The sequence below is a fragment of the Salvelinus fontinalis genome, chromosome 11 (genome assembly GCF_029448725.1).
Source record: "Salvelinus fontinalis isolate EN_2023a chromosome 11, ASM2944872v1, whole genome shotgun sequence".
Taxonomy (NCBI): Eukaryota; Metazoa; Chordata; class Actinopteri; order Salmoniformes; family Salmonidae; genus Salvelinus; species Salvelinus fontinalis.
Window position 1 is genome coordinate 47,321,249 of NC_074675.1, and position 17,162 is coordinate 47,338,410.

General features: G+C 45.8%; 1 protein-coding gene across 1 annotated transcript; it reads left to right on the top strand.

The window, feature by feature from the left end:
• The first annotated feature begins 162 nt into the window (after window positions 1-162).
• rab1ba (zRAB1B, member RAS oncogene family a) lies at window positions 163-16,502 on the top strand. Its single transcript, XM_055938921.1, has 6 exons — window positions 163-482; window positions 4,367-4,439; window positions 4,560-4,655; window positions 10,061-10,156; window positions 10,380-10,511; window positions 12,490-16,502. Exons 1-6 carry the CDS (start codon window positions 469-471, stop codon window positions 12,682-12,684), a joined length of 606 nt encoding a protein of 201 aa, XP_055794896.1. The 5' UTR covers window positions 163-468; the 3' UTR covers window positions 12,685-16,502.
• The last annotated feature ends 660 nt before the right edge of the window (window positions 16,503-17,162 follow it).

The following is a 17,162-nucleotide window of genomic DNA, read 5'->3' on the forward strand; positions in this document are numbered from 1 at the left end:
TTGGAATACCGAGTTGGAGCTAATTTTTTTGAGTTGCCAGTTGTCTTGAACGTACTAAAGTCGGAGATTTCCGAGTTCCTAGTTGTTTTGAACGCGGCAGTAGACTTTGAACTACAACTCCCATCATCAGACCCTTTCTAGATTTGTCTGTAGTGCCACGTCATTTGATGTCACTGCCGCACCTGCGCAGCCATCTTGTACTTCGAGCGAGGAGCGTACACAGAAAGAAATCAAAAGGATCAAATAAACCTGTCAAATCAGAAGACAATAGGAATGTCGCTAAACGTTATATAGCCCCATAACGATTAGACACCCAAGAAGGACAAGGTTAGGTAAACAAGACGGTGAAATAGACATTCAAGTGCTTCGGATATCGAGACCGACAAGTCATCTTTTGCTTGTGAGTGAGAGGAGGAAGGGACAGTCAAATCGCCGAAAGAAAAACACATCCCGAACGTCAGTCAAATCATGAATCCAGAATAGTGAGTAGACCCGCCGCCCCGAGAACCACTAATATGTTTTACTGTAATGGTACATGAATAATCAAACAAGCTATTGATTGGCGCGGGCAGTTCCATAACATTTGAGTTTCGAGCGGTATGTAGCTATTCAGCTAGCTAGCGTCAGCTGATCTCTTTCCCGTGCCAGCCAACGTTAGCTAGCATAATGTTTTACATACACATAGCTAGCTAGCTATCACGTCATTGATATACGCATTGTCAATAAATAAAGCTAGCTTGCTTGTGCCTCAAACATCTGTCACTTGTGTGTGGCCCTGAAATGCTCGGTACGGTGGCGACCGGAGAATTAGGACGTTGTGCTTGAACGTCACACCGGTGCAGTAGTTACAGTAGAATGTCTTGCTTTGAGATCGCTTTGTCAGAAACACACACGCACCCACAGTTCTGTAAAGGCGCTTTGTTCTTTGTCTCTAGTTGCAACGTAATGTAGCTAACTAGCTAATAATAACTATGTTAATGTTCGGGCCAAAACTTAGGTGCTACTGAATCTGAGTAAATGGGCTTGAGGAGACGAGATCTGCTCTGACGCACAGGATCCTTCAATTCAAAGTGCCATTGACCAGCTGTGCAAACGTTATGTCAATTCCTTTCGGTACTCACAAGAATATGCAATTTCGCCGAACAACTATCGTCATTACTGCGCTTACCAACGTTATGTACTTAAAAAAAAAAAAAAAGGTCTAAATAAAACCAATATTCTTTCGCGATACTGTAGTGGTGCTGGATCAGTCGACCAGTGCGCGGCAGTAATGAGTGATTTTTATCGGAGGTGCTGAAGGGAGAAGGAGCCCAGAGTGGGTTTGTCAAAAGCACTCTGCTATAGATTAGACCAGGGATTGGGCCATTTTGATGGGGGTGGGGGCCACAAAAAACGGAACGCATCATGAGGGGCCAGTGGCTCATGGGTCTGCATACCCACATTGATACCCCCCACCTTGCAGGCAAAACATTTTAGCAGCCCCCCTCTTGACAGCGAAGAGAACATTTACGTTTTAACAGCTCATTTCCTGCAGTTCTACACATTTTGCCATAGGGTGGAGGCAAATGTTTGCAGTTTTTTATATGATTACTGATGATCAATTGGTTTAGATAGTTGGCCGCTAAACTAATTTACCAATCTATAAAATGTTAGCTGACACGGGCTAATTGAGTGACTGCTGATTCGCTTTACATACACCCACTCCTTTCGAAACACCCACTCGCCCATACTCTGGTCGCCATATTGGACTGCAGCTAGCCATACTTGGCTGAAGGTGGATTTGGGAGTACATACTGTGCGTAATGGCAGTAATGATGATAGTTGCTTAGCATAATATTAAACATTTAGTTCTGTGTACAGCCAGAAGCTAAATGCCCTATGCAGAAGTAGTTGCTTGAACAAATTAATATTGGTATCACCATAATGTGATCATTTCTTGCCTCAGGACTTTTTCTCCACACTTTCTCTATATTGGGCCTAAGCCTACAATCCTAAGCTATCCTAAGTAGTGTTGCAAAGTATACTGGTACCACCGCAGTATCATGGTACCAAAATATAATTAAACTTATGATACCAACATTTTAGAGTACCGTTTCATATGATACTACCACATTTTTCAGCCCTACCGACCGAAAGAACCTGCTGGCGTCTGTTATAAGATGTTTATAAAGTCCTTTTTGTTTATAAATTCAGTTGAATTTAAGAAAAAGCCATTAGTCTCCTTGTATGCGCAGGTCCAATAATATCCATTTCACTTTCATGCGCATATCACGTGTGGCAGCTGTAATCATCGAGCTACATCCTCTACCAGCCCTCACTCACCTGCTTCTCTCCATCCGCTCTTCATGTGCATCTATTTTTCCATCAGTTTTTAAAATATCATTTAGCCGTGATGGCGAGCGGGTATGCAGACCCTGATGAGTCTTCTCTTAGAGTTGTACATTTGTTACATTGGGAGCAGCGCGCAGAGTGTGCAATGTTGATACATTGTATAATTTAATCGCCTGTTATAACCAAGAGCACAGACCAGCCTGTGTAGACTTTGCAAGTTTACTGTCATGCTGCCTCTGAGTGCCAGAGAGGGAAACTGGAGCACCGTTCGCGACAGGCATGCTTGCACCTTTACAGCAAAGAAACCGCTTGTCTCTAGCCTAAATGCTTAAAATATGACCCATATTACCTATCGGGATTAGCACACATTTTATATAATTTCACAAACCATGTCGCAGGCCCTTTTAAACTAATCCTGGGTCGTCAATTATTGGTTTGATAACAAACAACGTGTTTCAGTCATGTTACCTGGCTAGCTGACAGTAGGTCTAGGCACATTTGATTGGCCCAGGAAAAAAGGAAAAGGGTCTGCTACTCTTGAGATGTGCTTCAAAAAGTAGGATTCATATAGGCCTAATAACTATATCAAAAATCAATTTCTGACAAGTGCTCTTTAAATTCTGTTTGGTTCCTAACGTCTTAAAAGTTGGGAGCAGTGTGGGTATTTGCGGGAGAGAGAGAGAGTGGTGTGTGTTTATGAGTGAGGGAGACCAGGGAGAGTGAGGAACGGAGGGAAAGTGTGTGTGTCTGTTAACTGAAGGGTAAAGAAGGTTTCATGTAGTGTTTTCCCCTTACTGATACAATAACATGTAGATCATTATGCATGTATACTGAATGAAAATATAAACACAACAATTTCAAAGATTTTACTTAGTTCCAGTTCATAAAAGTATATCAGTCCAATGAAATACATTAATTAGGCCCTAATCTATGGATTTCATATTACTGGGCAGTGGCCATGAGAGGGCATAGGCCCACCCATTTGGGAGCCAGGCCCAGCTAATCAGAGTGAGTTTTTCCCCACAAAAGGGCTTTATTACAGAACAAAATACTTCTCAGCACCCCCCCCCCCCCCTCCTCAGACGATCCCTCAGGCGAAGAAGTGGAGGTCCTGGTCTGGCATGATCACATGTGGCTGCGGTTGTGAGGCCAGTTGGATGTACTGCTTAATTCTCTAGAATGACGTTGGAGGCGGATTATGGTAGAGAAATTAGCATTCAATATCTGGAAACAGCTCTGTTGAACATGTCTGCAGTCAGCATGCCATTTGCACGCTCCCTCAACTTGAGACATCTGTGGTGTTGTGTGACACAACTGCACATTATAGTTGCCTTTTATTGCCCCCAGCGCAAGGTGCACCTGTGTAATGATCATGCTGTTTAATCAGCTTCTAGATATGCCACACCGGTCAGGTAGATGGATTATCTTGGCAAAGGAGAAATGCTCACTAACAGGGATGTAAACAAATTTGTGCACAAGATTTGAAAGAAATAAGATTTTTGTGTGTATGGATCATGTCTGGGATCTTTTATTTCAGCTCATGACACATGGGACCAACACTTTACATGTTGCGATTATATTTTTGTTCAGTATATATTCCTTCCTCCCATTCCTCCAACCAAATCACAGGTAGGCCTTTGCAAATATGAGCAAATCAGCCATTCTATGCAGTATTTTATTATACACTGAACGGTGTGAAGTTAAATTCAATGTGTTGTATTGAGTGAGAAGTGTTAATTTTAGTGACAGGTTTTTGCGTAAAACGTTTAGAAAACGCAAACAACCGCCCGGGGGACGGGGCGAACAGGACACTAGGCCACTGATTATAAAAATAAAAAAAATAATTGCCCCGTGGTATTGCGATACTACTCTGTATCATATCGTTAGTAAAACTTTGGTACTGTGACAACACTAATCCTAAATAGAAGAAATTGATGCAACTTCACATCAGTAGTAGGGCTTATTACTGGAGTCAAGTAGCAACAGTGTTTAGAACGTCTAGTCTTTGGTCTGATGCTGGATGCTTTCATTTCAGTGACTACCTGTTCAAGCTCCTCCTTATTGGTGACTCCGGTGTGGGAAAGTCCTGTCTTCTGCTCCGCTTTGCTGTAAGTATACTCACTGTATAGACTATTACTGTTCACAGCTATTTAGTAAGTGGCGTTCTGGTGCCTTCTGTCAAAAATGCAGGTTCCTGGATCTGTCTAACTGTGTTCTCTTCCCTCCAGGATGACACCTACACAGAGAGCTACATCAGCACCATCGGTGTAGACTTCAAGATCCGCACCATCGAGCTGGACGGCAAGACCATCAAACTACAGATTGTGAGTCTGACACAATGAACACCATTACCAACACCATTACCAACACCACTACCAACACCACTACCAACACCTCTACCAACACCTCTACCACTACCAACACCACTACCAACACCACTACCAACACCACTACCAACACCTCTACCAACACCTCTACCAACACCTCTACCAACACCTCTACCAACACCTCTACCAACACCTCTACCAACACCACTACCAACACCAACACCACTACCACTACCAACACCACTACCACTACCAACACCACTACCACTACCAACACCACTACCACTACCACTACCAACACCTCTACCAACACCTCTACCAACACCTCTACCACCACCTCTACCACTACCAACACCACTACCACTACCACTACCAACACCTCTACCAACACCTCTACCAACACCTCTACCACCACCTCTACCTCTACCAACACCTCTACCAACACCTCTACCAACACCTCTACCAACACCTCTACCAACACCACTACCACCACCACTACCACTACCACTACCACTACCAACACCACTACCAACACCACTACCAACACCACTACCAACACCACTACCAACACCACTACCAACACCACTACCAACACCAACACCTCTACCAACACCTCTACCAACACCTCTACCAACACCTCTACCAACACCTCTACCAACACCTCTACCAACACCTCTACCAACACCTCTACCAACACCTCTACCAACACCTCTACCAACACCTCTACCAACACCACCTCTACTACCACCACCTCTACTACCACCACCTCTACTACCACCACCTCTACTACCACCACCACCTCTACTACCACCACCACCACCTCTACTACCACCACCACCACCTCTACTACCACCACCACCACCTCTACTACCACCACCACCACCTCTACTACCACCACCACCACCTCTACTACCACCACCACCACCTCTACTACCACCACCACCACCTCTACTACCACCACCACCACCTCTACTACCACTACCACCACCTCTACCACTACCACTACCTCTACCACTACCACCACAAACACCTCTACCACTACCACCACAAACACCTCTACCACTACCACCACAAACACCTCTACCACCACCAACACCTCTACCACCACCACCACCACCTCTACCACTACCAACACCTCTACCAACACCTCTACCAACACCTCTACCAACACCTCTACCAACACCTCTACCAACACCACTACCAACACCACTACCACTACCAACACCTCTACCACTACCAACACCTCTACCACTACCAACACCTCTACCACTACCAACACCTCTACCAACACCAACACCTCTACCACTACCAACACCTCTACCACTACCAACACCTCTACCACTACCAACACCTCTACCACTACCAACACCTCTACCAACACCAACACCTCTACCACTACCAACACCTCTACCCCTACCAACACCTCTACCCCTACCAACACCTCTACCCCTACCAACACCTCTACCCCTACCAACACCTCTACCCCTACCAACACCTCTACCCCTACCAACACCTCTACCCCTACCAACACCTCTACCCCTACCAACACCTCTACCCCTACCAACACCTCTACCCCTACCAACACCTCTACCACTACCAACACCTCTACCCCTACCAACACCTCTACCACTACCAACACCTCTACCCCTACCAACACCTCTACCCCTACCAACACCTCTACCACTACCAACACCTCTACCACTACCAACACCTCTACCACTACCAACACCAACACCTCTACCACTACCAACACCTCTACCACTACCAACACCTCTACCACTACCAACACCTCTACCACTACCAACACCTCTACCCCTACCAACACCTCTACCCCTACCAACACCTCTACCCCTACCAACACCTCTACCCCTACCAACACCTCTACCCCTACCAACACCTCTACCACTACCAACACCAACACCTCTACCACTACCAACACCTCTACCACTACCAACACCTCTACCACTACCAACACCTCTACCACTACCAACACCTCTACCACTACCAACACCTCTACCACTACCAACACCTCTACCACTACCAACACCTCTACCACTACCAACACCTCTACCACTACCAACACCTCTACCCCTACCAACACCTCTACCCCTACCAACACCTCTACCACTACCAACACCTCTACCACTACCAACACCTCTACCACTACCAACACCTCTACCACTACCAACACCTCTACCACTACCAACACCTCTACCCCTACCAACACCTCTACCCCTACCAACACCTCTACCCCTACCAACACCTCTACCACTACCAACACCAACACCTCTACCACTACCAACACCTCTACCACTACCAACACCTCTACCACTACCAACACCTCTACCACTACCAACACCTCTACCCCTACCAACACCTCTACCACTACCAACACCTCTACCCCTACCAACACCTCTACCACTACCAACACCTCTACCACTACCAACACCTCTACCTCTACCACTACCAACACCTCTACCACTACCAACACCTCTACCCCTACCAACACCTCTACCCCTACCAACACCTCTACCCCTACCAACACCTCTACCCCTACCAACACCTCTACCCCTACCAACACCTCTACCACTACCAACACCTCTACCACTACCAACACCTCTACCACTACCAACACCTCTACCACTACCAACACCTCTACCACTACCAACACCTCTACCACTACCAACACCTCTACCACTACCAACACCTCTACCACTACCAACACCTCTACCACTACCAACACCTCTACCACTACCACTACCAACACCTCTACCACTACCACTACCAACACCTCTACCACTACCAACACCTCTACCACTACCAACACCTCTACCACTACCAACACCTCTACCACTACCACTACCAACACCTCTACCACTACCACTACCAACACCTCTACCACTACCAACACCTCTACCAACACCTCTACCAACACCTCTACCAACACCTCTACCAACACCTCTACCAACACCTCTACCACTACCACCACCTCTACCAACACCTCTACCACTTCCAACCACACCACCACTACCAACAGCACCACTACCAACCACAGTACCACTACCGACAACACCACCACTACCGACAACACCACCACTACCGACAACACCACCACTACCGACAACACCACTAACACTGCCACCACCACCGACAACACCACCACTACCAACCACAGTACCACTACCGACAACACCACCACTACCGACAACACCACCACTACCGACAACACCACCACTACCGACAACACCACTAACACTGCCACCACCACCGACAACACCACCACTACCAACAACACCAGTAACACTGCCACCACCACCGACAACACCACCACTACCGACAACACCAACAGTGTGACTACCACCACTGACCCCAATTATTCGTCTGGTCGAATGTTTGGTCGATAGGCTGTTGGTCGACCAAGATTTTCTGTTGTTGTGTCGAGCAGCAGCAAATGTATATATTTTATTCTGACACACGAGACACCTGTCTTATTCGCGCCCATCTCAGTGAACTAATCCCTTGCGGAGGCACAGTCCAAGAAGGGGAGTGTGGCTGTTCCATGCACATCTCTCCAGAAGGCACTCTCTCCTGCAAATTTGTGCACATTCATTGTTTCTTAACTTCATTGTGTGAATTGTTTGCGTTTGATTGTTAGTATCTATCAATTCCCCATTACATACAGTATCACCAGTAGTACATTTTACTGTTAATTCCTTTCATTTCTAATCTACAATGTTTGTTTGGTTACGGTAATGTCTGTTAATGCGTTCAATATGTTATTATTCCAGTCTTTTTTACCGTTCACATTGTGGAGTGGACACGTTGTTTACAGAGTGCACAACCTAGGATACAATTGTGAGAAACTTGTTTTAGTTTATTTCATTCCATTTACGAGTTTTGTCAATTTAGTTATTGTCTGTTGTTTGGAGCGCTCCGGTCCATGTTGAGTAAGGACGCGCACCTGATTACGCATAGAAGTTGGCCAATAGGCTACCGGGCATGCTCGCAAATGTAGGCATATAAATGTGCCCATTTGGGGATCTGATAGTATTTCTGATTGGCTTAATGCACCACCACTAATGAGCTGTTGGAGCTTGTCAAAGTAATGTTTTCTTCACCTCTAACAGCAAGCAAACAGTCTGTTTATACATCCATTGAGAATTACAATAGTTCCTCATAAATTAGGCCTACGTGATTACTTCTTATCCCAAGCGCAAATAAGGGAAAGGAAAGGGGGATACCTAGTCAGTTGTACAACTGAATGCATTCAACTGAAATGTGTCCTTCACATTTAACCCCTCTGAATCAGAGAGGTGCGAAGTAGCCGACAGCTGTGTGTCTGTCCCGAGCTCACTGGCATGGTAAAGACCCAGAATATTTTCTACAATGTTGCAAGGAGCTTCAGGTCTGAACCAAGTTAATAGTTGATACAATGTTTTAAGTTCATTGCAGACAGGCCATTTTTAGCCAATATGATTTAATATAATATTTATTTTAATCGGGATATTTTCTACCTGCAATGGGTTTATTTGTTGGCTTCATAGGCTATTTTTACATATTTGGCAACTGAAATAACTTTTTATGTTTATCATTTTCATTTAGGTTTGGATAGAATTTTGATTAACCAATTGACAATGATTTTGAGAAAAGAAGACATAGATGAAATGAAACTGTATACGCATATGAAAACCATAACTGGCACGTAGATTGGTAGAAATGGTAAGATAAATGGACTTTCCACATGAGACAGTTTGCAGACTCTTTGTGTAGCCTATTACCGGCAACTTCCGGAGAGTAACGCCAGAATCTGGGAAAGCCAGTAGGAGTGGGAAGAGGATGGTCGGGACAGGTTAAGGTTTTTTTCCTTCTGGTTAGCTGTATCTCTGGCTCCCTCTTGAGTAATTTGTGTCTAATTTCATCAAACAGCGAGCTTAAAGCATCAGACAAGCTCAATGCATATATATAGTTGATTTTATTAAAACACCACCATTACTGCCCACTCCGCCCCGCCTTTATTCCAACAGTGACACCCATTTGCTGATGTTATAAAGGCTTGACTAGATTTGATAAACGGTTCAGTAACCTAGTTATGTTGCTAAGTTTTACCTCATGTGTTTGCTCTGTAGTTTAACGACTTGCCCTAAGGCTAAACAACAGGGACCCAGTTCTGTTCCCAGCAAGAGGAACTATAGATGTTAGTGTGATATTCTATTGACCATACGTACCTAGTGCTAATCCAGAGGCTTTCAGGACAGGAATGATGTGAACTTGGGTGACGACAGGCGAGTGTGTGTTTAGTCATTTCAATGAACCTAGTCTGTTTCGTTTGTTGGCATTAAACAACTCTCTCTCTCTCCCCTCCCATCTCACTTTTGTCGTTCTCCACTCCCTCCCTCTGTCAGTGGGACACTGCTGGTCAGGAGAGGTTCCGCACCATTACCTCCAGTTACTACAGGGGCGCCCACGGCATCATCGTGGTCTATGATGTCACAGATCAGGTGGGTTATTAGTTTGGCGGCGATCTGTGCTTAGACCTAGTCCTACTGGGTTTGTACCATTCTTAATCAAATGCTCTACTTCCCAAGTCCTTTTGACATACTAAAATGTTGTTTGGCATGCACATATTAGCCCTCTACCTGTTTCTCACATGCCTGTAGGATAGGCAGTCATACACTGTCACTAATCTCACTCTGTCTTGTGTATCTCCGTCCTGCTCTGTAGGAGTCGTACAACAATGTGAAGCAGTGGCTGCAGGAGATCGACCGCTACGCCAGCGAGAACGTCAACAAGCTGCTGGTGGGGAACAAGTGTGACCTCACCACCAAGAAAGTAGTGGACTACACAACAGCCAAGGTACAGCTACCATACAACACCTACAAACCCAGATGAAATGCACTCCCAATGAGTAGTGTTTAGGAGATTTCAGGCTACACAAATCAATTATCGAATTTATTTGTTTTGAGTGCTCAATATCTCTAGAAATCTATATCATCATTAATGTGGTAAAACCTGAGGAGATCGAATGCATATTATTAGATTTTTTTTCTATTTTTTTTCATTGGTCAGATAAAAAAAAAGATACTTTGAGTCAAAAGTATAGATATAATATTGTGAAATGCAACTCTATAAATATTTCCCCCACCACTAGTGCATATTAAATTCACAGACAAAATCACGCACCATACACACAGTACTTTTTGACAATTAAACGCATACAATACCATTTTTTTTAACACCACGGACAATGCAACAACAGCTGGGCATTGCCTTGTATGTTCCATGTGTTTGATATGTAAACTCAGCAAAAAAAGAAACGTCCTTTTTTCAGGACCCTGTCTTGCAAAGATAATTTGTAAAAATCCAAATAACTTCACAGATCTTCATTGTAAAGGGTTTAAACACTGTTTTCCATGCTTCTTCGATGAACCATAAACAATTAATGAACATGCACCTGTGGAACGGTCATTAAGACACTAACAGCTTACAGACTGTAGGTAATTAAAGCCACAGTTATGAAAACTATGGACACTAAAGAGGCCTTTGTACTGACTCTGAAAAACACCAAAAGAAAGATGCCCAGGGTCCCTGCTCATCTGCGTGAACGTGCCTTAGGCATGCTGCAAGGAGACATGCGGACTGCAGATGTGGCCGGGGAAATACATTTCAATGTCCGTACTGTGAGACGCCTAAGACAGCGCTACAGGGAGACAGGACGGACAGCTGATCGTCCTCGCAATGGCAGACCACATGTAACAACACCTGCACAGGATCGAAACATCACACCTGCAGGACAGGTACAGGATAGCAACAACAAATGCCCAAGTTGCACCAGGAACGCACAATCCCTCCATCAGTGCTCAGACTGTCAGCAATAGGCTGAGGCAGGACTGAGGGCTTGTAGACCTGTTGTAAGGCAGATCCTCACCCGACATCACCATCAACAACGTTGCCTATGGGCACAAACCCACCGTCGCTGGACCAGACAGGACTGGCAAAAAAGTGCTCTTCACTGATGAGTCGTGGTTTGTCTCACCGGGGGTGATGGTCGGATTCGCGTTTATCGTCGAAGGAATGAGCGTTACACCTAGGCCTGTACTCTGGAGCGGGATCGATTAGGAGGTGGAGGGTCAGTCATGGTCTGGGGCGGTGTGTCACAGCAACATCGGACTAAGCTTGTTGTCATTGCAGGCAATCTCAATGCTGTGCGTTACAGGGAAGACATCCTCCTCCCTCATGTGGTACCCTTCCTGCAGGCTCATCCTGACATGACCCTCCAGCATGACAATGCCACCAGCCATACTGCTCGTTCTGTGCGTGATTTCCTGCAAGACAGGAATGTCAGTGTTCTGCCATGGCCAGTGAAGAGCCCGGATCTCAATCCCATTGAGCAAGTCTGGGACCTGTTGGATCGGAGGGTGAGGACTAGGGCCATTCCCCCCAGAAATGTCCCGGAATTTGCAGGTGCCTTGGTGGAACAGTGGGGTAACATCTCACAGCAAGAACTGGCAAATCTGCTGTAGTCCATGAGGAGATGCACTGCAGTTCTTAATGCGGCTGGTGGCCACACCAGATACTGACTGTTACTTTTGATTTTGACCCCCCCTTTGTTCAGGGCCACATTATTCCATTTCTGTTAGTCACATGTCTGTGGAACTTGTTCAGTTTATGTCTTGTTATGTTCATACAGATATTTACACATGTTAAGTTTGCTGAAAATAAACACCGTTGACAGTGAGAGAACGTTTCTTTTTTTGCTGAGTTTATATATGCATACATACATACATACATACGTTTGATCCCTATCTATTCTGTCCCTGTCTGTCGCCTGCAGGAGTTTGCCGACTCCCTGGCCATCCCCTTTCTGGAAACGAGTGCCAAGAACGCCACCAACGTGGAGCAGGCCTTCATGACCATGGCTGCTGAGATCAAGAAGAGGATGGGCCCCGGGGCCACGGCTGGAGGGGACAAGCCCAACCTGAAGATAGACAGCACCCCTGTCAGGCAGTCTGGAGGGGGGTGCTGTTAAACTGGACTCTGTTCTGGATGCTCTCCTCTTCTTCACTCTCCCTGCTCTGGGCTTCACTTCCTCCACCTCTTAATCCCTCAGCCTCCCTCCCATCTCCCGTTCTCTTACTCTTGCCGCGGGATGGGTGGTTGGATCGGGAGAGGTTGAGAGGAGGGGTGAGAACTGGGGACTGACTTTAAGACCGTATCTCCCCCCCAAAAAGTAAAGAGAAAAGTTAAGTGGGGGTTAGGTTGAGAACTTTTTTCTTCTTTTTTTCCCGAGCGATGAGTCAGGAACGTAAACAGATATGAGAAAAGATTGGTATTGACTTAGAGGAGAACTGGGTGATAGAAGATTAGGTTTTAGATTCCGGCGAGCGTTATCTCTCTCCCTCTCCTGTGTACACACACACACACACACACACACACACACACACACACACACACACACACACACACACACACACACACACACACACACACACACACACACACAGACAGAACAGGGGGCGGAGTGATTCTCCCATAGGAAGTCGTCACAGGTGAGGTTTTCTTTCCTTTAGGCTATGTCTGTCAATAGCAAAATTCAGTTTAGAGTGCTACAATAATCTGTCATTTATGTATTGGACCTGTTTTTATCTCAGACTGCTGGGGTGCCTTGTAGTCATGGCGACGTGTCACCATCTTAAGTCTGTTTATAGGTATCAAGTGAGTGACGTGTTCAATCTAGCCTACGGTCTACGTTCTACATGCAATAGTAACACTAATGCACTATTTAAAGCCCTGTATCCATCCATCCATTGTAGGAACTGAATTGGCGTTGGGGCAGACTGCAGACAGTCATGCACCACTACCAGCGTACTAACTACTGAGAGGATACGGGTATCTAGGCTACGGGTATCATAGAAATAGAATGAGTAGACTGGACTCTGAAGGCATCAGCAGAGAGGGGAGAGACATACACTTTGTGTGGAGAAGAGGGTGCTGGGATGGATAGCTCTGACTCCTCGTAGAGCCTGAGCTTTAGGTGGATTCGACACAGAACAGGATAACTTTTGGTTGAACTTGGAATCACTCCTTACCTTCATCCCTCTACATGCAGACGGGAGGGTTTAGTGAGAGAGACTTTTGGTTTTTGAGTGTTTTAATATACTGTACGGTGTTAGTTAGCTCACATCACTCCTCTTGTTAGGATTTCACATGTAAAGACAAAACAAAAAAAAATGACACAAATATTTGAGATATGCTTAAGTCATGTTTGTATGTCTTTAAGTTGTCAGGACTCTATATTACAGTATGCCCAATGTGGTTCTTCAACATAAACAGACAGTGTACACACACACACACACTGAGGACGGGGCATGACGTAGTACTAGATTAGTGGAGGGAGTATGTAGGTGCTTGGGCAAGTGATATTCAACTAATTAACAGGACATATGAAACAAGAAATTGGCAATATTCTGTCTTCATATTCATAGATTATTGTTCATCTTATTTTATTGTTATTACAATGATTTTATTATTTGATATTTGTATTTTCTGTAGTTTTTTTCTAATTGAAAAAGCTTGTAAAAATTGCTTGAAATGTTGTCCAACTTTATCGGGTGGGTTGGGATGTTGTTTTTCGGTTTGGTCGGGGGACTTAGGGAGTTGTCTCTGAAAGCTACTGTTCCCTCCTGTGCCTCACTGGACTCCTAAAGATACTGACCGTGTGCGTAACTTCTGAAGCATGTCACACCACAGGTTCTTTACGCCTTGGCCATGACCGACTTCTCAGACCGTGTTGCCATCCACCATTCGTCATCACGTGTCCCACAGTGCATTTCTTTTATGGTTGTTTGGCTTTGAGCATGTTATGTCATCATGGTCACGTTACGGTCGTCATGTTACGGTCTTAGAAAAAGTCCTAGATTCTGGTTGATTGGGTCGGAGTGAGTTTGACTGCTTGAACGTTCAGGGGTAGCAGGGACTGACTGGTTTTGGCATGCAGACCGGATATGAACTCCCATCAGCCTCCTCTTTAAGCCAATCAATATATTACAACATTGTTCTCTGAATGGCTCCTAATACTCATTGATAAAACTAAATCTGGCTTGGACTTTCCCGGTCGGTCTTCGGCATATAGTTAAGGTGGCACAGCCTCGGCCTCCCGGTCGGTCTTCGGCAGATAGTTGAAGTTGAGGCGGCACAGCCTCGGCCTCCCGGTCGGTCTTCGGCAGATAGTTGAAGTTGAGGCGGCACAGCCTCGGCCTCCCGGTCGGTCTTCGGCAGATAGTTAAGGTGGCACAGCCTCGGCCTCCCGGTCGGTCTTCGGCAGATAGTTAAGGTGGCACAGCCTCGGCCTCCCGGTCGGTCTTCGGCAGATAGTTGAAGTTGAGGCGGCACAGCCTCGGCCTCCCGGTCGGTCTTCGGCAGATAGTTGAAGTTGAGGCGGCACAGCCTCGGCCTCCCGGTCGGTCTTCGGCAGATAGTTGAAGTTGAGGCGGCACAGCCTCGGCCTCCCGGTCGGTCTTCGGCAGATAGTTGAAGTTGAGGCGGCACAGCCTCGGCCTCCCGGTCGGTCTTCGGCAGATAGTTGAAGTTGAGGCGGCACAGCCTCGGCCTCCCGGTCGGTCTTCGGCAGATAGTTGAAGTTGAGGCGGCACAGCCTCGGCCTCCCGGTCGGTCTTCGGCAGATAGTTGAAGTTGAGGCGGCACAGCCTCGGCCTCCCGGTCGGTCTTCGGCAGATAGTTGAAGTTAAGGTGGCACAGCCTCGGCCTCCCGGCTCAGAGCTCCATGTAGTAACGTGCAAATTGCAGCCTGTAAAAACTGTGATGTCCAATGTATACTGACGAGTTAGTGAGCGCTTACTGTCTGCAGAACACGGCTACCAACCAGTCTATGGCATTAATGTCTAGAAGAGCGACGCGAGGGCTGAAAGCGGGTTCATAGAAAGTATCTGTTGTAGATGTGATTCTTTAGGGTAGTAGATACAGCAGCCGTCTTAGCACTAACGTTAGCGTGTTGTCTTTTTGGTAGAGCCTTTTACAGATGTGGTTTGACCAAGCCTGTGACGCGATGCAAGACTCAACCAGACTGGATTGTGTGCCAGCCCTCATTTTATGCTCATTCAGTTTGGTGTGATGAATTTGAGGATCTGGTAGGCCTAAAGTAATCGCTGGAAGGAAGGGAGAGAACAGTAGTGTGTGGGGTCGGGGACGGTCTGTGTGCGTGACCTTCCTGCTCCCTGAGCACAGGTCGGCTTTTCTCTGAAATCTCACAAGTCCTTCTGCGAATGAAACGATTGTTTGCAACTCTCCACACAGACACACGCACACTCGGTCACACAGACTCGCTAAATTGAACGTTTCACGCCATAACAGTGGCCTTTTTGATTTGTTCTGAATGTGCTTTTCTTATCAAGAATTCTTGATATTCTACTGATTTTAATATATTAATTGAAAATATACTGTGGTAATATTGTGTCCGGTCCATCGACGGATATGAGGGAGGGGTTTAGGAAATGTGGGTGGGACAACACGTGGGGGTAAAGTTAGCGGCGGGCTTTGTTTGGGCTCGTGCTCATGAATGTGATTATGATGGAACTGCTAAAATCTTATTTTTTTGTGTTTTTCTGTGTAATTTTCACATCTTTGTGGCTCTCCCATGGCTTAATAAAGGAACACGTGTTCTTTAATACCGAGCATCATGCAGGTCTCCTCCTGATCCTCACTTTTTTTCAGTTTTTCGCTTGTCCACTTTGGTGCTCTCTGTCTCACTGCTGAGTTTGATCATGATGTTTTTTTATGTACATATTATAAATATATATATAATAAAATGAATAAAAAAGATCAATGTCACATGGGTAAACTGTCCCTTATTCCCCCCCTCCCATGTAATGTGTATTATCAGTACACCAGTGTTGTCAGCTATATGAAGGTCTGTGTTGACACGTACAAGTCAATGTCAACCGTGTGTGTCTGCAGGAGGGTACTCTGCTGGAGGTGCTGCATGAGGTCACTCCCTTCCCTGAATCACCACCGGAGGGCAGGAACAGATCCAGTATCTGCCTGGCAGCCTGCCTATCAGCTCTACTTTGTCCTTGATTTGACACATACACATACACACACGCATAAATAAACATTGAGAGTGAAGAAGACCCAGAAAGCTGCTCATCTAATGGTGTACTCTTTTACTCTGCATGAGAGGGAAGTAATGTGTTCAGTATGGAGCTGCTTCAAATAGAATCGTTCACAATGAGTATTGCTTGGGAGAGTTTGCTGTGGGCAGGGAAATGACAGCTCTAATATAAAGTACTCTAATATAGTCTTAGGACTGCTGCTGCAGACTGCTCATCACCGTAGGAAGACCCTCTCAGCAAAAAACATAGCAGCTAATTCCATTCTAGCACTATTTGGATTCCACATTGAAACAATGATGAAGCTACTTTTAGCTTGGCAATCTGAAAGTCACTACAATGGAGAATTGCAGTCGTGTGTGTACTGAAATTCATATTTGTA

Bases quoted from the DNA above. Each gene is read 5' to 3' on its own strand.
- rab1ba (XM_055938921.1), top strand. The intron at 4,440-4,559 runs GTAAGTATACTC...TCTTCCCTCCAG, and splicing joins GTCTTCTGCTCCGCTTTGCT to GATGACACCTACACAGAGAG. The intron at 4,656-10,060 runs GTGAGTCTGACA...TCCCTCTGTCAG, and splicing joins AGACCATCAAACTACAGATT to TGGGACACTGCTGGTCAGGA.